General features: G+C 44.6%; 1 protein-coding gene across 1 annotated transcript in view; it reads left to right on the top strand.

Moving 5' to 3' along the window:
* The window catches only part of TG (thyroglobulin), a 204,143-nt gene that overhangs the window by 154,542 nt on the left and 26,733 nt on the right, over positions 1–22,868 (top strand). The window contains exons 42-44 of the mRNA XM_073335054.1: positions 7,259–7,423; positions 8,337–8,504; positions 22,108–22,289. Coding sequence (XP_073191155.1) covers positions 7,259–7,423; positions 8,337–8,504; positions 22,108–22,289 — 515 coding nt within the window. The remainder of the gene's footprint in view (positions 1–7,258; positions 7,424–8,336; positions 8,505–22,107; positions 22,290–22,868) is intronic.

The raw sequence follows: 22,868 nt of genomic DNA, 5'->3' as shown, positions 1-22,868 counted from the left end.
CCTGGGAGCACAGTTTCTATTGCAGTGCAGGTGGTAAAAGCCATTTTCAGTGCAGGCTTTTGGCGAAAGCTCACTGATGAGTCACCGCTGAAAGACTTTGCAGAAGTGATTTTCAGAGTCCATGTGAATGAAGAGAGGTGTAATTGTTTGCAGTCTGAGGAAGTTGCCAGTTCCAGGCGTACATGAGGCACATAGTATTATTGTGCAGAGACACTGCAGGCTAAGGTGGCTAGCATAATACCATCTTGTCACTGAAACAGCCATTCATTACCCTTTGTACAATTGCACAACATTCAGTATAATACTTCCTACTATTCCTGTAAATGGGGCTGGGGCCGCGGGGGGTGCAATGATATTAGCTAGGATTGCTTAACTCGAATGCAGCAATTCATTTTCAGTGAGGTAATAGTTCCTGTTTCTTCAAAGGGGTTGACAAAGAGGTCAGATAACTTTCCACAGGACACAGTGAGACACCCCAGTGTAGATAGCCAGAGCAAGAACAGTATGTGACTTAAATTCCATTTAAGCCCAATTTTGAGTGGGATTTATACAGTGAATTGGTCTCATATTGACCGTCTGCACAGGGGCAGTGTTGCTAACTCTCATGATTTTGTTGTGAGTTGCATGATATGTGAGACACTTTTTTCTTAAAGCCTCAGCTCCTGTAATCATATGATTATGTGGGAATCTCAGCTTTCATTTAAAAGTAACTTTCTAGCCCCCATGTGTGTCCAGAAAAAGACTTGAAAATCAGAAGGAAAATAAAAGAACCCCACATTTATTATTTTTAAGCCAATCTCATGATCTTTTGGTGCCTGATTCATGATGTTTGAATGTTTGGAGTTGGCGATACTGGGAATTTCAACCAGTGTGAGTGAACACTACATTCAAAGTTTCTGCATCTCTCTAAACAGGCTCTCTTTTTTTAAGCTCATGTCCAATTTATCCCTGGTTATTATTATTAATCATACAGAGACAGTGTTTTCTATGGTGAACGTGATTAAGAGAAAAGTAGGACCCTTCACATATGTTTGTTTTTTCATGCGTCTCTCTTTAAATCATAGGCCTGTGCTGGTGTATATAGTATATTTCTGTTAAATATGAAAATTATTTGCTCAAAGTTGAAGCCTTCTTTGTGGGTAGTCTCCAGCTTCTGCTCTCACATTTGCTCCTGAGGTCTGCAGATGCGGATGAAGAAATGATGAGGAAACAAATGTTGTTTGTGAATTTGAATTTTGCTTGCCTAACTCTTTTGTTAACAGGAATCTCCCCCATCCCTTGACCTTCAAGCAAATTTCAGAAGGAGCTCTCCAATAGGGAAGATAAGTCTATCACTTTCAAATATTACTGAATTCTGGTCCCCCTCCAAAAAAAAAAGTGATTAACCATGAGGCATAGCATTGGATCTATATTTGGTTTAACGCCAAAGTGCAAGACTTACTTCCTGAATACAAATGTTATCAAAAAAAGCAGACTGAGGAAATGGTCACCACCATGGAAAACAGCAGAACAAACTCTGTGGCTGAGCCTATTGCAAAACTGCTGCTGTTAGAGGAAGAAAAAAGAGATCGCTCCTAGACATGGGTTCCAGAGTAAAACCCCTGAAATGGTCCTGACCTTTGCAACCCCCTCAAACTTCTGGGAAGTTTGAATCTTCATTTGAATTTTGCGATTTGGGAACAGCTATTATATAATGGAGTGATGCCAGTTTACTCCTGCTGAGGTTCTGGCCCTCATTATTTCCTCTGCAGGAATAACCTATGGGGAGTTTCAGCTTGCGGAATTGGCTGTGAACTTTCATGTTTGGCTGGGATGGGGAGAGCAGGGGTTTTCCTTGTGGAAGAAGCTGGAGATCCCACTTGCAGAGCATGTAAATACCCAGAGATCAGGAGGGAATGCAAGGGATTTTCTTGCTTCTGCTCTGCTCTTCAGCGGCCACTAGTTCCTGTTGGCCCATAGAGAGCACAGCTCCCAGAGGAGCCATATGTCCAGGGATTCCTCTGAAAACCCAGTGTGTAGTTCTGCAGTGCCAAGGGGGAAGCTGAGCTCATCAACACAGGCGCAGGCCATGTATGGGTCTGCTTGTCTGGCTTTCCCTGGATTTCACATGATGATGATTAATAATTATGTTTGTTACAGTAGTGCCTCAGGAGCCCCATTGTGCTAGGTGCTGTACAAACATAAAGTAGTAAGCGGTCCCTGACCCTAAAGAGTTGCAATGCAAATAGGCAAAGACAGAGGCTGGGGGAGAGGTCATATTTTCATGCCAAGCCATGTAGTGGCCCAGAACTCTCAAAACTGGACCGGGTTCCCAGGGAAGGTTTGTGAACTGAATTTCAAGTTAGTGGTGAGTTGTGTGTCATTTCTGATCTCACTGCGAACGTTTCACACATCTTGACTCAATACCCCACATAATGCTCCTGCTCATATAGTCCCACTCCAGAACAGAACTTTAGCCAGGGCTCTGAAGTCAGTCAATGGGATTATTCCCATTCTTCACACTGAACATACACACAAGTGCTTTGCTGGGCCGCAACTAATGCTGAAGCTGGTAAGGATTGTCTACTACTCTGTGTTTGTGCAGCGCCAGCATAACAGGGCCCTATTCTTACTGGCCTTTAAGCGCTACCATAATAATAACCCTGTTAAATAGTCATAACAGCTATTGCCTGAGCTCTGGGAACAAACAAAGGTTTGGGCTCCTGTAGGAGTAAGAGCAAACTCAGCCCTTATTCAGATGTTGAAGTCAAGGGGGTTCTGATGATTTACCCAAGAGGAAGATCTGGTCAGTTGCTTTCTCAGTTAATTGTTTTCATTCCAGTCCTCCTCAAAAATTGGCCAGTCTGAAAATAGCCATATGAAAATGCAGTAAAGGTGGGCACCTAGAAAGCCATTCAGTTTAAATGAGAGATCAAGGGATATATGCTGTGTGGTTGTAGCTGTATTGATCCCAGGATATTAGCGAGACAAGGTTAGTGGGATATCATCTTTTATTGGACTAACTTCTACTGGTGAGAGAGACAAACTTTTGAGCTATGCAGAGCTCTTCTTCGGGTCTGGGGAAAGGTATTATGGGCTTGTCCACACTAGAAACTTGCATCTGTACAGCTGTAGTGGTTCTGGTGAAAATGCTCCAAGCCAAGAGGAGAGAGCTCTCCTGTTGGCTTAATAACTCCATCTCTGTGGGTGATGATAGCTATGTCAGTGGGAGGAGCTCTCCCGCCAACATAGCGCTGTCTACACCAGAGCTTCAGTCTGTATAAGTATGTTGCTGAGCGGAGAATTTCACACCCCTGAGCCACGTAGTTATACCAAAGTAATTCTGCAGTGTAGACCTGGGCTAAGAGTGTCATAGCTAAAGACAAGGCCGAACAAATAGTTTAGCATAAGTAGTTAGCACATATTTTAAGGGATCATGCAAGGTGAAGTAGCCCATTAGCACCCCTGTAGTCACAGGACAAAAAGGAGCTGGGGGAAGGGGACCAGTGGGTTACAGATTGTTATAATAAGCCATAAATCTAGTGTCTTTATTAAATTCATAACTTTGCTAGACACTAAATATCATGGCTTTAAAATCAGTGTTGACAGGCCACTTCACCTTGAATGGTTCCTTAGAATATGCTTACTTATGCGAAAGTATCTGTTCGATTTTGTATTTAGCTCTGACACTCTTAATACCTTTCCCAGACCTGAAGAAGAGCTCCAAAGTTTGTCTCTCTCACCAATAGAGGTTGGCCCAATAAAAGATATTACCCCGCTGTAACGTGGTGAGACTCACCCCTGCGGCGCCTCCTGCTGGATGTCTGGGAATTAGCTCTTTTTCCAGCTCCGGAGCACCCTCTGCAGGCCGGTGCCGTCACCACCACCGCCGCCTGTGTCCCTCCCAGACCCCAGTACCCCTTTCCTCAGGGTTCTGCCCCCTAGCAGTGCTCCACAGTTTCTCTGGGTCTCCCCTCCCCAGGGAACCCCCAACCCCCTATCCCCACCTTGCTTCAGTATATGGCTACTGCCAGTCACCATGTAGCCTCCATTCCCTGGGGCGGACTGCAGTATAATTGCCACTCATCACCGCCAAGGAGGGTTTGGACCTGCTGCCGCCGCCTACCCTTGGGCTGCCCCTGCAACCCCAGTACCTATTTGGCCTTACACTAGGCCTGCAGCATGGGGGGTTTCCAGGCCAGGGCTCCCCAGCTCTTCTGGCCTTCCCCTAGCCCTGCTCCAGTTTAGGTACCCTACTCAGCTCGCAACAGCCAGGTCCCTCCCTCTCAAAAGGCGAGAGAGAGAGACTCCATGCTCCTGGCCCACTGCCCTCTTATAAGGGCCAGCTGGGCCCTGATTGGGGCCTGGCCACAGCTGAGGCTGCTTCTCCATTCAGCCTTCCCCAGCCACAGTACTCCCCCGGGGCTGCGTTTAACCCCTCCGGGCAGGAGCGGAGTGATCACTCCACTACACTCACCCACCTTGTTTCCCTAAGATCAAGGGATACTCATGCATGAGAGGGAGGGAGGGAGGGGGAAGGAGAGAAGTTGTGGGGTCTAGGTTGTGGTTCAGTCTATTGTTATATGTAACACACCTGAACAAGTACAAATGCAGGAGGTCAGTGTGAAGGCTTCTGTTCCACAGTTAGTCTGTGTTGCACATCTAATACAATGGAATCCACACCACAGCAACATGACAGAGGGACACAATAGTCCTGATTAACTGAGGGAATAGCTTGCTGGGAAAAAGTAGTCACTACGATTCCTTGAACTGCTTCAAAACAAAATCCTGAAGTGCATTAAACAGCGAGCTAGACATGGTGCACCAAAACTGCAGTCCTGGCTGTCAGTCAAATTATTAATTATTATAGCCTGTATCTCTTTATCCACCCCCTCCATTGAAACACCCACCTTTGTAAAGAGCTATTTGACATCAGCCCCACTTCCCAGACTGGGAAACTGAGGCTCAGAGAGGTTACGTAACTTGTCCAGCATCACAGAGGGTGCCATCCAGTGGATGCTGAGCACTACTTGAAAAGTGCACCCTCCACTTCTAGGGGTGGGCAGAAGAGGTGGCAATTTTAAGTGATAATAGTACTGTGCAGTCACAAGGCCAGATTCTCAGCTGCTTTTAGCTAGTTGCCTGATTCTCTGCTTCAGCTAGAGCAACCAGGGGACTGCTCTAACTTGCACCTGCTGGCAACTGTCCCTAAAGGGCCATCTGTTACCTGGGAATAGCTGAAGTGTGATATTCATCCTCCACACCTCCACGATGCTTCTCCTCAGCTCTATCATATCCCCTGTGCAGAGGGCATAGGAACCTGTTATATTGGTTCTACCCCTACTAAAAGCACAGGTTTCTCAGTCAGGGAAGTTTTGGACCGTTTCTTCTCCCTTTGCCCCACTCAGGCAATGCTGCAAGCTAGAGAATCTGGCCTACCTGGCACCTTTCCTCCACTGATCTCAAAGTGCTTTGCAATCATTAATGAATTATCCTCACAATATCCATGTAAGGCTGCGGTTATTACACATGTAATTATTTGTCTAAGAACTCCTGGCAGATCAGTGGCACAACTGGGAATAGAATCCATGCCTCTTTACTCCCCCGGCCTGTGTCAACTCATAGATCCCTTTCTACAGTAACTTCTTCGAAAAAGAAAAAGAAAAGCTACATTCTTGATATTTTGACATTTTCTTTACTTAGCTGCAGCCCTCCTGTAGTCTACCACTAAACTAATGAATAAATAATTATAGTGTCTTTCTAGATCCTTGAAGTTTTTTATTTTAACTTAACGAAAGAGAAAAATCATTAAGGAGTATAGTAATAATGGACCTGCGGGAGCTATCCAAGTGGCGAGCTTGCAGGACTGTCTCAGCATCTAAACAATAGTCCCTTCTGAGTATATCTGAAAACAGATTACTTCAGGAATCAGACAGGATGCTTCATGACTACAGTCAATGTATATGCTTGCTAGAAACAATGAAATGGACGTGAATGTTTTTAACTGCTATGCATTTCTTAGAGACCAAATATTAAAAATACATTTACTTTTTTTTCTTTGCCTCTGTTTTTCTGTTTTGCTGGGTATATAGTTTTGTATTTAACTTGTTTTATAGTGAAAAAAGCTAATCAGCCGAGGCAATCAGCTTCTCTGGGTTTTTTTTAAAGACGGAAGTGCATCTGAGCAATTATTATAGTAAACTGATCTAAACGTTTGGAAATTAGAACTGAGTCATTTTTAACCATGTCACTGCTTATTCCAGCCCTGATGTTGTAGGTCAGATGCTATCAGGCTATGCTAACATACCTGCATTTTGAATAAGTGGCTTTTGTGGTTACTCAACGACATTATGACATCCTTTCCCAGTGAGCTCTTTTCCAAACACAACCCAGCTGTGACAGGTCTGGGGAAGTGGTCTGAACATGGAATTGGAAGCCAGGAACTCATGAGTTCTCGTCTGGGCTCTGTGGCTTTGACTCATGATTTAAATATTGATCCTACTCTGAAGAGCACTGTGATGTTCTATATTCTCTGTATCTCAAAAACTTCCACATCAAGCTTTAAAGTACAAAGGAGATTCCCCACCTCTGCAAGTGTTAGTCCTGCAAACTCACCATGAGTTTTGAAAGTCAAAGCTGGCTTCTTTCCTGCTCATGCTTTATCATCCCTAGTGAAGAATCCATATCATGCTCCCCTAGCATTTTTGGAATTGCAATGCTTACAGATATAAGAGGCTAACAGCGTATGATAGATTGTAAGATCTTTGTGGGGGCTCATGCCCACCTGTGTGTTTGCACAGTGCCTAGCACAAGGGAGCACTGATCTTGGTTTGCAACCTTTGGTTGCTTGCATAGCACAAATAAGTAATAATTAATAAGTGACATTAAGCAATGGCTACTACTTTCATTGAGCTAAACTCCACTAACTCTGAGATTTGTGAGACCACAGTAATAATGTATACCACTTTCCATCTAAAGGTTTCAAAATGCCATGAGGTGGATTATTGTCCCCATTTTACAGATGGGGGAACTGAAGCACAAAGAAATTAAGTGACTTGCCCAAGGTCTCACAAAAAATCAGTGACAGAGTTGTGAATAGCACCCAGCCCTGCTCTCTCCACATCCTTTGCTTTAATCGCTAGACCATGCTGCAGTTCTTGCACATTCCATTTTCCAGTCAGTGACTGAGCAGATTTTTTTTTCTGTCATCTTCCCATCATGCACCAGGGAAGCACATGTTGACAGGATCAATTGACTCATAGTCTGTTTTCTCTTCTAGGGAGGATCTGCTTTTTCCCCGGTGTCGGTGATTAGTGAGAAGAAAGCTCAGGACCAAGTGGCAGTTCTGGCTAATGAACTTGGGTGCCCTTCATCCAGCAGTGAGGAAATTGTATCCTGCCTCCGCCAGTTGCCTGCCAATGCTCTCAACGATGCACAGACTAGGGTAAGCCATAGCAATATATGTGACTTTGTATTATAACTGAAATGTAGGCTGCATGTACAGCAACTTGCAGGAAGAATTTTTTTAAATGTTGGGCCAGATCCTTAGCTGGTGTAAACTGACATTGACTTCGGTGGAGTTACACTGATATCCACCAACTGAGGCTTTGGCCCCTTGATACTTATGGCCTGATTCTCATTTAAACTAAGGCTCCTTTGCATCGCTTTGGCAGTGTAAACGTTTCTGGAACTGAGTTTCAGTGATCCATGTCAGGGTGGGGAATGCCTGACCGAACCGTAAATGGGAATTAGACCCCTAGTTTCCACGAGAGTTCTCTGCAGAAAAGGCGGCGTGAAAAGATGACTGTGCTTTGCATTTAACTTAACAAAATGTAATTCTTATGAAAGAAGCCAAGCTGACAGTCCTGGAGGGTGAAATCCTTCACACCCAGGTAAAGAAGAGACATCAGCAATTCCCAATCACACCATAGCGTTGGGCCTCACCCCAACCTAGAAGTAACCACGCTAGGAACAACAGAGTTGTTTATTCTCTTGGCTCCTCTGCTGAGGCTATCAGCAAGGGCACCGGTTCCTTCCAGTTGTGATTTTGGACTGTGTTACGTGGACACTTACCCCTTATGAGGCCATCAGATCAAATCATCATTTCAGACAGACAGGCAAACAAGCTGTGGTCAGGTGGGAATGACGGAAAGCCCTTCCTAATCTGGTCCAGCTGCTCACCACTGTAAGGCCCAGTATCTCTTTACCAATCCCTTGGTCTCTAGGAGTGCACATTTCCCATGTAATGGGAGTTTTACCATTGACTTCAATAGCCCCAGAGTCAAGCTAATGCTGAACACTTCTGAAAATCCTGATCATGATTGTACTGTACTATTCTTTGTTCCCTTTCAACACAGCTCCTAGCCATAAGTGGGCCTTTTCAGTACTGGGGCCCAGTGGTTGATGGAATCTACCTTCGGGAACCTCTAGCTGCAACCGTGCAGCGTTCTCGACTTAGGAAGGTGGATCTGCTCATTGGAAGTGCTCAACAAGACGGGCTGATCAGCAGAGCTAAGGCAATTAAGGTAGACATAGATTTACTGTGCAAAAGAACTATCAACTCTTAAAGCACTTAAGCAAATATTAACAAAGAGGGTCTGTGCTGGCAGGAGAGAGACTTTTTGGCTTTCATAATTCTTGAATTGGACTCCATGCAAATACACCAAAGCATTGTCCTTCATAAAGAAGTCCTGTTTTGACTAGCCAATGGAAATGTATATCCTATTTATGCAATAATACTATAGTTCAGGGAAGGGGCAAAAAGTTGGGAGACAAGGTTGCTTTAGCTTGTATTTTGCATGTGTTTGCATGTATTGTGGGTCTCTCTGAAAAGCACGTAGTATTCATTTCTCCTGTTGTATGTTATTATGTAGCTGATACTTTAATATTAATATGGCTGTTGGGTTTCTCTAGAGTAGGGATGGGCCCAAGTCAAACTCCTGCATTTAGACCCTGCTGAACTTTATGGAGGATTCAGAATCTAAACCCAGATATGGGTCCAAAATTCATAGGTTATTCCCCTCTCCAACTCCTATCTTATGTTTTTGCTCATGGATTGTTGCACTGGTTTATTTCCTACATTATTGCTTGTGCTTTTCTGTTTTGTGAATCCTCCCCTTATAAGGATGCTTCCAAATTAGAACTGCCCATGAATAGGAATAGCATCTGAGGATACATGAGCTAGGATAAAAATGAAAAGGGTTATCAATTCTCAAGCATCAAGGCACAAACTGATCATCCACTGGGGACAATTATCTAGCATTACACAAATAGTCCTACTGTGGGGTGTTCTACTTCCTCTGCAGCATCTGGCATTGGCCGCTTTGGAGACAGAATACTGGACCCAGTGGTTAAATAGTTCCTTTATCTAATGGAAATTCCTCTGTTCTTATAGCCTGTTGAAATGATAGAACAAACCATCCAGCCTGTCCCTTTCAGCTTTCTCTTCAATACCCTGCTATGTAATTAACACATGCATTCAAGAGCGAGATACATTCGTGCTCCGTAATGCCAAACTCCCTTTAAACTAGTGATTTTTGTTTACAAGTGAGCAGACTTCCTGGAGACATTCTCTCCCTTGCTCATTGTCTGTTTCTCTCTCTCCATATTTACTTCAGTGACCATTTATGCAAGAGTATCGGTGCAGAGCAGTATATACAGAAGGACTGGAGTATTCTTCATTAATTGTCCAGAACAACAAGCAAAAACGTACAGTGGGCTCAATAGTGGAGCATAACCACTGAGTTAATGGGAGTTTGGGTTGTGTACGAAATGGAGAAATGGGCTCAGCAGTGCTACTGGCTGGGAGTCTTTCGAATATCTGCTCTGACCTCCTGTGTTACCCAAGGCAACAGAACTTCAAACAGTCAATGTAACTCTTACTAACATTGCCACAGTGCTCGACCATAATGATCCAAAACACTGACGCTTGCTACCATGGGGCCCAGAGATAAAGTCCATTCTGGCCATTAATGCTGGATACCAACATATTTTTAGTAAGGAATCTAAAACAGTAGGAAAGTTTTCATGTGAGATTTAAAGAAAGCAGGAATGGGAGGAAGGGCTCTTGAGACACAAAGGATTAAACTTCACACTTGTGCAGAGAGCCAGACACTACTTAATTTCCACTTTGAAGAAAAAGGCTAGTCCAGTGGTTAGGTCACTAGGTTAGAGCTTTGGAGACCTGGGTTCAAGTAACTACTTTGCCACAAACTTCCTGCATGACCTATGGCATGTCATTTAATCTTACTCTGTGCCTTAGCCCCGATCTGTAAAATGGGGATAATAGCACTGCCCTACCTCACAGAGGTGTGGTGAGAATAAACACAGGAAAGATTATGAGGTGCTTCGATACTGTGGTACTGAGGGGCCATATAAGTACCTGAAGCCTGGTCTGCACTAGAAATTAAGTTGGTTTACCAACGTTGCTCAGAGATGTGAAAAACCCACAGCTCTGAGCGGCATAGTTAAGCTGACCTTACCTCCACCATAGACAGCACTAGGTTGACGGAAGAATTCTTTCGTCGACCTGGTTACCGCTTCCTGGGGAAGTGGATTCCCTACGTTGACAGAAGAACCCCTTTCGTTGGTGTAGATAGTGTTTATACTGACATGCTCCTGCGGCACAGCTGTGCCACTGTAGCATTTCAAGTGTAGACTAGCTCCAAAAGACAGACCACAAAATAGGGCTTTAAGTGGAACAAGGCCTGTTGCTGTCTGTCTGCAAAGCGGTGAATTTCACCCATTGTGAAACAGTGCAAGAAAAGGGTAAACCCCAGTGCTGCCCAATAGCTGGTTGTGTAACATAAGACATTTGTACGTTCAGAAATAACAACAAAGGATTTGACAGGAATCTCCTGAAAGAGTGTGTTACGACAATTCTGAACAGAGACAAAGTGACTGCGTTGGTTCCCTTCAGGATATTTTTGCTTTTGCTTTGACATCATGTTTCCCTTTTGAATCCTTTAAAAATGACTTTAAAAAGGCCAGGGTCAAGGATGTAACAGCAACCACTGGAGTCAGCCCATAATGATCCCTGTGTTATGACAGGGGAATGGACCTTGGTAACCTTGGCCCAGGTCATGTGGGTGGGGCCAGGAAATGAAGTCCCCTGTGTGTTACCACCCCTTTTGTGCATCATGCCTTAATTATAAACAGTGAGTGAAATCCTACTGTGTTGTCTAACAGAAGATTATGCTGCAAACCAGAGTGTTAATAAGGGAGACAGCTGGAAGCTGCCAGATTTTTCTGAGGTTCAGAATTCTTCTCTTTCCTGTTAAGTACTTACACAGAACTTGGACTTCTGAGATGAGAATTTGGAAAGTCCTTGTAATTCCTCATTGCTAGTAGTAGTAATAATTCCAGTAGTGCCAAGGAAGCCCAACCAAGGACCAGGGCCTCAGTGTGCTAATCACTGTACAGGTATGTAACAAAGACAGTTCTGCCCCCGTGAACTCACATTCTCCATGTTAGACAGGCTGCATTTCAGTCCTTCCCTTTCATCTCCTTTGCCTCTTAATAACTGCTGATTTATTCTCATTTGCTCTGGCTCTGTTTCTGCCTTCTCATGTCCTTAGTTTCTTTCAAATGCTCTAGATTCCAGCCTATCTTGCAGGCATCAGGATACCTTATTGAAGAGCTGCTGCAAAGCTTTCTAATTTCACACTCAATATCTCAGCTCTAATGCGTTCACTGCTGCAAAATCATAGCATGTCCTCTATCTCGGAACAGAGGACAAACTGTTCATACTGTTTCTTACAACCAGCGCCCAAAGTGCTATGCTGCCTCACAGCCATGATCACCTGCATGGAATCAAAACCTGGTGACAAAATCCAGCACAGGCAACAAAATCATCTAGTGGCATCAGTAGACCCCTAGATCAGTAGCGTGTGTCTAGGGTGACCAGACAGCAAATGTGAAAAATTGGGATGGGGGTAGGGGGATAATAGGAGCCTATATAAGAAAAAGACCCCAAAATTGGGACTGTCCCTATAAAATCGGGACATCTGGTCACCCTACGTGTGTCTGTGTGTTGAGGGTGACCAGTGTCAGCCTGTTCCCTTCCTTCTGGAGTATGTCATGAGGAGGCCTTGTCATGCTGTCCTGCTTCCCTCTTCCTCCTCCTGCATCAGAGGGGTCTGATAGAGCCCTTCCCACTTCCCCCCTTCTCCTGTATCAGATGGAGGATGAGAACTGGAAGTGGCCTGCACTCTTTGTAATGGATGGAAGGGGGTTATCATTGTGTCCTGCTGCCTTCATATTCTAACCGGGTTGGGAAAGTGATGTAATGAGTATGGTTCTGCCTCAGACCTTCTTTCTGACCTTGGGCAAGTCACTTCATCTATCCTGTGCCTTAGTCCCCTACCTGTAAAATGGGGTTAATACTTCCCTTCCTCACAGGAGTGTTGAAAGGAGAAAATCCATCAGTGCTTGTGAGGTGCTCAGACAGTATGCGAAGTACCTAGAGATAAATAGCTGTGTCAGAGGATGCTGGAAAGAATGAAGCTGGTAAGAGCTTGCTCTTCCATTTACTACAGAATAACTGCTTCCATCATAGCCAGCTGCAGACAGGGGGTGCATAAAAATATATGCCCTGTGGGCTGGGTCTTCCAGCTGTTGGGACTGTTATGGATCACAGTAAAATCTAGTGTCAGAAGCCACGAGAGAGACCAGTTAGTTACATACCGGCTAAACATTTGTTTGATTAACATCTCTTTAAGAGCTGTGTTCCTTTCAGATGGTCATTTATAGTAGCAACTGAACATGAAAATTCTTGCCCAGCGGATGCTGAGTTCGACCTCATGAATCTGACTGTCTGCTGACATTAACAAAGATATTTATTTGCATGAGCTGAAGCAGATGTATTACTGATTGGAATGCTTTAAACTTCTCCCCAGGGCAGTTGTCAGAGGCTATGTCTATGCTGGCGCACATATTCGGTTACTTGACTGTATATACCGGGGTGGCCAAACTGTGGCTTGTGAGCCGCATGCGGCTCTTTTGTAGCTAAAGTGCAGCTTGCAGAGCCCCCCACGACACCCTCCCATTCGCCACCTACCAGACTTCGGCAGTGGGGAGCTTGGGATCTCTGCCTTGCAGCAGGGTGGTGGGGTAGGGGCTTCTGCCCAGTGGGGAGGTGGATCTAGGGGCTTCAGCCCCATGGGGCACACCTGCCAGGGCTCAGGGCTTCAGCAGGAGCGGGGCTGAAGCCCTGAGCTCCCGCAGGTGCCTCCCACGGGGCAGAAGTCCCAAGCCCCAGCAGGCACACCCCAGCTCTCGAACTTCTGAAGATTGTCGTAGGTGGCTTGGTAAGTTTGTCCACCGCAATATATACGCTCATGCGTGTTCCCTGTATCCAGGCCGAATGTCCCCATACGCTGTGCTGGACATACATATAATGCTGTGTACATGTGCATCCCCACCTCCACGTGGCTGCTGTCGCTACAGAACGTTAGCGCTGCTATTTCAGAGGTGGTATCCCAGGGTTCTGTGCATCACAGGGGAACGCTCTAGGGCAGTGGTGGGCAACCTGCGGCCCATCAAGGTAATCTGATTGTGGGCCGCTAGACATTTTACTGACACTGACTGTCCGCAGGCAGCTCCCACTGGCCACAGTTCTCGGTTCCCGGCCAATGGGAGCTGTGGGAAGCGGCAGCCAGCACGTCCACCGCAATCAGATTACCCTGATGAGCCGTATGCGGCCCGCAGGCCACAGGTTGCCCACCACTGCTCTAAGAACCACTTTGTTGTGTGTTGTTGGTACTGTCCCATATCTTTCCCAGTGGCAGTTCCTGATCATGCCTGCCCCCACCTAATTGGGTGGAAGACATGGAATGATGGGATGATGATGTGGTTCTGCTCCTGTTCCTTATCACAGGACAGACATTTATGCAGTGGAGTAGGTGATCACAAGATGCTGGATGGGATTTGGGAAGAACTTTCTGACACGTCAAAGATGGCTGACCTGGAGGGTGAATGACAGTTCATTCACTCCCATGGTAGAGAGATGATAATGCTGGTGTTGCCACAGTTGCCCATGGTTGGACTGTTGCTTGTGGTGCAAGAGAACATGCATTGTTTTGGAAACCCGGGGTGATGAGCAGTGACTTCAGAACTTCCAAACGAGGAAATCGCACCTCATGGAGCTGTGTGAGGGAGCTTGCACCAAACCTCCACTGCCAGAACATTCGACTCAGGAAACTGGGTGATTATTGCCCTGTGGAAGCTGGCAGCACCAGCTGTAGGTCCACTGCAAACCATTTCAGGGTTGGAAAATCCATTGTCGGGGTCGTGTTCATGCAGGTCTGTAATGCTGTTAACACTGATCTACCCACAGGTGGCTGCCATAAGAAAAGTTCCAGAAATAATAGCTGAATTTGAGAAGATGGGGCTTCCAAACTGTGCAGGGGCCATTGATGGCACTCATAGCCCAATACTTTGCCCACCAAAAGGGGCCAAGTGGTTGTGAACCAAAAAGTTTATTATTCACGCATTCTGCAAGGCTTAGTGGACCACTGAGGCAGATTCATTAATACCAACACGGGAAAGGTTCGTGACACTATGGTGCTGAGAAGATTGGGATTGTTCTTGAAGGGGGAAAGAAGGCCCATTATTCCCCAGAAACTATATGGTTCTCTACAGTGTGTCTGTGCCAGGTTTTGTTTTGGCATTACCGCTCCTAAGTTGGCTCATGAAACCATACCCCAGCATCCACGGGAATTCACTTACAGAATCAGTAGCTGTAGAATGGTCATGGAGTGTGTGTTTGGCAGGCTGAACTCTCGTTCGCCGTGCCTGTGCCCCCGTCTGGATGCCAACGTGACAAATGCTGTTCATATAATCATTGTCTGCTGCACTCTCTCTAACATTTGGGAGGGTAAAGGGGAGTGCTTCCATCCCGAGTGGGCCCAGCATAAGTCTGGTTTACAAACCCTGTACAGGCAGCTGGATCCCGTCCACCTGGGAGGGAAATCATGTACACAGGCAAAGGAAATCAGGGGTTCCAAATGTGCACACTTCTCAGAACAGCACAGGGGCAGAGGGGGGTACTTTGTGAGGGTTTAGTTTCCCTGTAGCTGAAGGTCATTAGCTAATCCACAGATATCCACCTTATATCCGAGGCTCATTTTTGCTGATCGGATGTGGATACAAATTTTGTATTCAGGCAGAACTCTAGACACCTTCACACCATAGGTGCTTGAACTAGGGGTGCAGAAGAAGCTGATGCACCCCCTGGCTTGAAGTGGTTTCCATCATATCTAGGGTTTGCCGTTTGACTCAATGGCCCTCAGCACCTCCCCTATAAAAATTGTTCCAGCGCCCCTGCTTCTCACCCTGTGCAACTGCTGAAGAGCGTGAGGGGACATGGGCAGGCTCTTGTGGGGGTTACACAGCTTTGTGAGGGTTTCGTTCCCCTGTAGCTGAAGGTTGTTAGCTATTCCTTCCTGTGACTACTCACACATTACAGATAATTCTAACAAGGCACCTCCCCTGGGTTAACACCTTTTGGGTTAGATTTGTGCTGCCAGGGGGGTAGCCGAGTTGTCATGTGGACATTGTGCAATGCTTTTGCCCTAACTGTTCACACTTCTCTACAAACCTGTTACCAAGTGCACTCAATCTCTAAGAATCTTACACCTACATTTGTTTTGCAGGAGTGTGCGTGTGCTCATTCATTTTTATCCACGTTTTGTCAGCACTGCTAACTGCACTGAAAGGCTATTATGGATAATCACTAGTAAGGTTGAAACTCGTCAAGGATTTGCGGCGGGGGGCGGGACGGGGGAGAGCTGTTTAATCACTGATGCCTCTGTTGTTACTTGAATTATGTTTTGTTTTTCTGCATGTGAACCAAGCCGTGTTTATCTCCCCATTTTCTGGGTTAGAGACAAGGTGGGTGAGATAATATCTTTTATTGGACCAACTTCTGTTGGTGATTACCTCATCTACCTTGTCTCTCTGATGTCCTGGGATGGACACAGCTGCATCAACACTGCACACATTTCCTGCGTTGTGAGTTCTGGTACGTTTAGAACTAGCAGTGCTTTCTGTGGGCACGTGTCATAAATATAAAGGGAAGGGGAACCACCTTTCTGTATACAGAACTATAAAATCCCTCCTGGCCAGAGGCAACACCCCTTCACCTGTAAAGGGTTAAGAAGCTAAGAGAACCTTGCTGGCATCTGACCAAAATGACCACTGCGGAGACAAGTTACTTTCAAAGCTGGAGTGGGAGGGGAAACAAAGGGTCTGTCTGTCTGTGTGATGCTTTTGCAGGGAACAGAACAAGAATGGAGTATTAGAACTTGTTAGTAAGTAATCTAGCTAGAAATGCGTTAGATTTCCTTTTGTTTAAATGGCTGGTAAATAAGTTGTGCTGAATGGAATGTATATTCCTGTTTTTGTGTCTTTTTGTAACTTAAGGTTTTGCCTAAAGGGATTCTCTCTGTTTTGAATCTGATTACCCTGTAAGGTATTTACCGTCCTTATTTTACAGAGGTGATTCTTTTACTTTTTCTTTAATTAAAATTCTTCTTTTAAGATCCTGACTGTTTTTTCATTGTTCTTAAGATCCAAGGGTTTGTGTTTGTGTTCACCTATGCAAATTGGTGAGGATTTTTATCAAGCCTTCCCAGGAAAGGGGGTGGCTTGGGGGGATATTTTGGGGGAAAGACGTCTCCAAGTGGGCTCTTTCCCTGTTCTTTGTTTCACGTGCTTGGTGGTGGCAGCATAGGGTTCAAGGACAAGGCAAAGTTTGTACCTTGAGGAAGTTTTTAACCTAAGCTGGTAAGAATCAGCTTAGGGGGGTTTTCATGCAAGTCCCCACATCTGTACCCTAGAGTTCAGAGTGGGGAAGGAACCTTGACAGCACATAACTGCACTGTCCCCATCCCTCCCATGTATCCTTGGGACTTCAGATATTTCTTAATCCGGAGCGTGTCTTCACATACAGTGAAACTGTACCACTTCAGCGCTTCAGTGAAGATACTACTAGAGCTGCTCCCTTTAGCATAGTTACTCCACAGATTTGTAAGGCACTCAGATACTGTGGTAATGGGGGCCATATAAATACCCGAGGCCTGATCTGCACTAGAAATTACGTTGGTTTACCTACGTTGCTCAGGGATGTGGAAAACCCACAGCTCTGAGCAGCATAGTTAAGCCGACCTTACCCCAGTGTGGACAGCACTAGGTCAATGGAAGAATTTCTCTGTCAACCTAGCTACCGCATCTTGGGGAAATGGATTCCCTACGCTGACGGAAACAACTCTCCTGTCAGCGTAGGTAGGTAGTGTTTACGCTGTGCCACTGTAGCATTTCAAGTATAGACAAGCCCTAAAATAGATGAGACCTCAAAATAGGGCTTAAGTGGAACAAGGCCTTTGCTGTTTGTGAATTTCACCCATTATGAGACAGTGCAAAAAAAAAAAAAAAGGGGTAAACCACAGTGCTTCCCTTATAGCAGGTGTTGTAACATAGGATATTTGTACATGTCAGCCCTTGGGAAATATTTATCACAGAGTTCTGTACCCCAGACAGACTGAGAATGTGTAGGTCATGGTTCTCAACCTGTTTACCACTGAGCCACTTACGCAGCTCTCTGTGTGTTACGTGGGCTGCATCTACACAGTACATATACTACCTGTGTGGCCTTGTCACATAGGCCGCAGCGGAGTGCTGACTGGGTCACGGGTTGAGAACCACTGGTGTAGATCTACAGAATCTGGTGGTGGGGGTGGTATTTGTAATTTCTTTCCACTAGTGCCCACAATGCTTTCCAATCATAAAAGGAGGCATGGTCCTTACTCTGAAGAGCTCACAATGTAAGGGCTAGATTTTGACTAGTCCTAGCAAGGCTGCACAGAGCAATATACAGAAATAAGGTCTCCCCCCAGTGCACTGGTTCAGCCCTGTCAGGGATACCTCGATCAAGGTTGGGGTATTTGGTGGGAGAGGCTGTGCACCTGATATTTCCTTCCCCTCCTTTTTACTAAGTTGTTGAGGAAATGGTGGAGACGAGGTGGAGCCATGGCTCCATCCCCCCAGGCACTGGCCAGAGGGTGGGTTGAAGTAACCTAATATCTCCCTCAAGCAGAGAAAGTCAGAACAAGATCCAATGGCTGGAAGTTAAAGCCAGACAAATTCAGATTAGAAATAAGGCACACATTTTTAACAGTGGGGGGTGAATAACCATTGGAACAGACTACCAAGGGAAGTGGTGGATTCCACATCTATTGAAGTCTTCAGATCAAGACTCGGATGCCTTTTGGATGATATGCTTTAGTCAAACGTAAGTTATTGAGCTCAATAAAGGGGAAAGTGGGTGAAAATCTACAGCCTGTGATACACAGAAGTTAGCTCCTCATACCTACGTCTGTCAGTGGTGTGAAAAAAACCACATCCCTGACTGAAATAGCTGTGCTGACCCGACCCCTAGTGTCGATGCAGCTACATCGATGAAAGAAAGCTTCCATCAATGTAGCCGCTGTCACATGCGGAAGTGTAAACTGTCTCTATGCTTCAGGGTTATGCCATCATAGCTACTGCAAATGTAGCTATGCCAGTATAGTCCCTGTAGTGTAGACATACCCTCAGACGAGATGACCTAAGATCCTTTCTGGTCTTAAAGACGTGTGTGTGTGTGTGTACACACGCACAGTGTCTTTAGTACACAGTAGACAGTACATGTATTGCAAGGAGGGATGCGTAGCCATTGTGAGAGTTGGGATTCTGTTTAGTTGGTGGACTAAGGTTTTGGCTTTTTCTGTCTTTTTCTCTGCTGGTACACCCACCCTAGTACAGACCCAGGCTGCCATGCACAGCCAGGAAACAGGGGGTGGGTGGATGGAAAGTTAGCGATATTATGCATTTATCCCATATATGCAGTCTGAGCTGTGCAGGCAGTCCCGTACACCCACAGCATCTGCAGTCAGTGGGGCTTCTCAAGAGCACAGGACCCCACCTGCATGGAACCCATTGCAGGAGTTAGTCACTGTAATGACCTCAGAGGAAAAACCTGCTATTAAGCTCCATCTATGATGAGAATTGACTCTTTAATTCCAACTCTTTATTTTGTCTCTTAACTAGCTTGAATCCATGACAGGGTTGTGCTGAGACTCTCACCTTTTGGCTAGCAAGTTTTCTTAATAGTCTCCTGTGAGGGACTTAGTCAAAAGCCATTTGAAAAAGTAAAATCACTATATACACTGTTTCCCCTTATCCACTGTTTGAAAGTTAACTCTTAACGCTATTCTAACATGTTGGAGAGGTACCATTTAGCCTTACAGAAGATGTGAAGGTTTGTCTCTACATATGCTACTCAGCTAGGTGCTTTATAATATACTGGGCCAAATTCACTGGCATACTAGAATTTTGCTTCCACAATGAAAGAAACTGTAAACTCAGGGTAACAGTCAGTTAAGCCATGTTTATGACTGCTTCTTGTCACCAGAACAGTGCAAAGCAACACACCACTGAATCTGGCCCATTGTTTTTAATGATTTTCTTACCTGGTTTTTTTATAATACTGAAGAAAGGCCCATAAGGCTATAATTCCTGAGCTTGGTAAACCTTAGCTCTGAAAGAGTTTGTAGAATGTAGATTATTTGACATAGGCTGCAGTTCTTTCTATCTATCTCCTACTGTCTATTATGTTAAGCCCTCTTCGGAAAATATTTCCTATTAGAGCTGACTGAAAATTTTCAAGTGGAAAATTGTTCGCTGGAATATACTGAGCTGATGAAATCGAAATATTTTGTGGGAATGTATCAACTTCATTGAAATTTTCACTGAGAAATTATTTAAAAGTTTCATTTCAATAAGGCCAAACATTTGATTTTGACTTTATCATTCCAATTCTTTATAATATATAATATATAATATATAATATATAATATAATATAATATAATATAATATAATATAATATAATATAATATATAGTCAAAATAAAATATTTTGGAATATTTGGTTTTGTGGAAAATTCAACTTTTCAAATCAGGACAAAACCAAATTTCAAAATCTCAGAATTTCAAAGGAGACAGAAATTCCATTTTTCAGCCAGCTCTGTTCCCATGTTGACAGCTGACTCACAAGACCCTAGTGACTCAATTTTACGATCTGACTGCTGAGCAAGGGCACCAAAATTCTTAGGACATTTTTGTGGTGACAAAAATTGTAAGCCAAGCACTATAAAGTGTTCTTCTAAGCGAATGAGCCTGATGTTTCATTGTTCCCTTAGCATCTGTGGCAGTTGTTGAATAATATAATGTGTCCATCACTAAATAGAAAATTAAAACATGGAATAAGGGCTGGATCATGCAAGGTGTTCAGCAATTAGCAGGACTGAGCACTCTCCATAAAAGATTATCCTCTTTACCCCACTCCTCCCTTTCTAAATTGCTCAAATCCATCAGCACCAATTCTTCAGTGAAAGATGCCACCAGTTCATTAGAAATGTAGTGATGCAGCCAGCCCCTAAAGACCTGATCTTCCATGGAAGTGAATAGAAAGACAGCTACTGATTTCAGTGGGCTTTGAATCAGTTCCTTAGTGATAATGTTTCAGTTTCTTGCGAAAAATGTGCACTTATGTACACCATTAATTCTCACTCAGTGAAATGGAAACAAATTAGATGACAGATCTCCTAAAAATAAGAGGAAAAAAAAGGGAAAGAAACCAAGCTGCACTGAAATTGTGCAACTAACAGGGCACATTACCACTCTGTCACTTTTCTTTGTGTTTTATCCCATCACCTAGCCATTATCTAAGGGCCTTTCAGATCCCATGATAACGGTCATTGAAAACTGGACTGGAAAGAACACTAGAATGAGTAGTAAAGACCATCCTATGATGGCAACGGGATGGATTTTGTGACTTGAGACTTTTTTTCCCATCTCTAATTTCTGTGAATCTATTGGAAAAGCAATTATTCCTTCTGTAGCTTTTGGTACATTCTATGCAGGGTGGTGGAAAGATTTTTTTGTGGTGTTTGATGAAAACCAGATGCAGGTCAACAAAATAAAATATTCAGTATAAGTATCCATAGTAATTTGACTGGGAAGATTTAGATCCGTTTTGTTTCAGGAGGGCCAGCCATGATGACAAAGACAGCTTATTAGATGTTTCTGTCTGGAATGTTTTTAAAATATCTTACCAAATTTCAGCCCCCATGCACCTGTGCAAGTGTCTCCTGCAGAAAGGAAATCTCGATTCAAGCTTTTCAAGAAGTCGCTTTGTTTCCAAACCTGGAATCAATTCTGCCATTTAAAAACAGAATGTGAAAGATCTAAAAGGATAACAGATAACATCCCGAAATAACAGAGATATAAAAAGCCTCCAGGACTTGTCGGCTCCATCAAGAACAGGGGTGGGAAACTGGGCATGGCATGAGACAGCTCTCTGCATGCCGATCTCTGGATTCCCATGGAAACAGGAGTCTTTTTGCCTTGGCCCTGTCTCCTCCACCCCTCCTTACTTCTGTGGTCACATGTGTGCACCCTCTGACTTTACACCAGCTGAGGATCTGACCTGTGGTCTCTTTAGTATAACTGAAGTTTGATCCCCCATTTTCTTTGGGCTATATTGACTCACCCTGGAGGAAACCATGAGAGGGCTTCCCGGCAGGGAGCTTCCCAGCATGAGGGGGAGGGCTTGGAGGATTGTGAAGGTTGCACCCTCTTGCACCCTTGTAGATCCGTGGCATCTGTGGGGAAGGGATTTCCTCTCTGTCCTGGAAGTGCCCCTCACCTTGGCAGTATAGCCACAAGTGCAGCTGCACTGCTAATGTAGTAGCCATGAAGAGGACTCGGAGGGAGGTAATGCAGCTCCAAGCTGAATTACCTCCTGCTTTGATGTCCAGATGCAGATCGAAGGACTATGCAGCAGAAAGCAGCATCTCCCTACTGCATCCTTCCCATAAACCCCTACAGAGACCCCGGAGAGGGGCATCTTTGCGTGACAACAGCAGGGGTTGGAGACAGCACTCTGCCTTCCCATGGGAGTTCAGAGGTCAGCATGAAGAGTGCTGTCTCCCTGTGTGATTCTGCAGGGGGTGGTTTGAGCCTATGTACAGGACATTCTGTGAAATGTTTAACTTTTGTTTATTAAAAAAACCCTGATTTTGCTCTTAGAAATTTGAAGAAAGTCAAGGAAGAGCCAATAGCAAAACAGCCTTTTATCAGGCTCTGCAGAATTCCCTTGGAGGAGAGGACTCTAATTCCTTCATTGAAGATGCAGCTGCCTGGTACTATTCCTTCCAGCACTCGACTGCCGATTATGCATCATTTTCCCGGGCTTTGGAGAATGCCACACGGTAAGAAATTCATTTTAGGATTCTGTGGTGTGATTTGGGGTTAAACAGGTTTGGGTTTTCATCATTGTCAGATACACACTTAGATACTATGGTGGTGAGGACCTTACAAGCACCTGCATAGAGAGATGGGAAAAGGGAGGCTTTAGGATCTGGATTTCAGAGTAGGGTGGCTGTTTGGGGTTCTTTTTTCTTTTTCTTTCTGTTTATTTTAAATCTTCTAATAGCCATGTGCTGTTAGTAAAAGGAGGGAGATTAAATGGTTTTGGTGCCCTTTTGAAAATAGGTTTTCCACATCAGGTGCATTTTGGAGTAAAAAAAATATTAAGACCAAAAAGGTTACTGGACAGTGTTTCTCTAGGGTACCCTTTGCTATTAAAGATGATTTGGTTGCAAGAAGGGATTTTCTCACCCAGGTGATCCTCATCAGAGTATGACAGTTCCTGGGCCATATTTTTCAAAGATAGGTTACTGACGTTAGCCACCAGCATGCACAATTAGATATCTAAATAACTGGCCTGATTTTCAGGGGTTCTGAGCACCTTACAGCAGCTCTTGAAGGAACTAGACAAGTCCAAAAAC

The sequence above is a fragment of the Lepidochelys kempii genome, chromosome 2 (assembly GCF_965140265.1).
Source record: "Lepidochelys kempii isolate rLepKem1 chromosome 2, rLepKem1.hap2, whole genome shotgun sequence".
Taxonomy (NCBI): domain Eukaryota; kingdom Metazoa; phylum Chordata; order Testudines; family Cheloniidae; genus Lepidochelys; species Lepidochelys kempii.
This window is presented reverse-complemented; position numbering and strand designations above follow the sequence as displayed.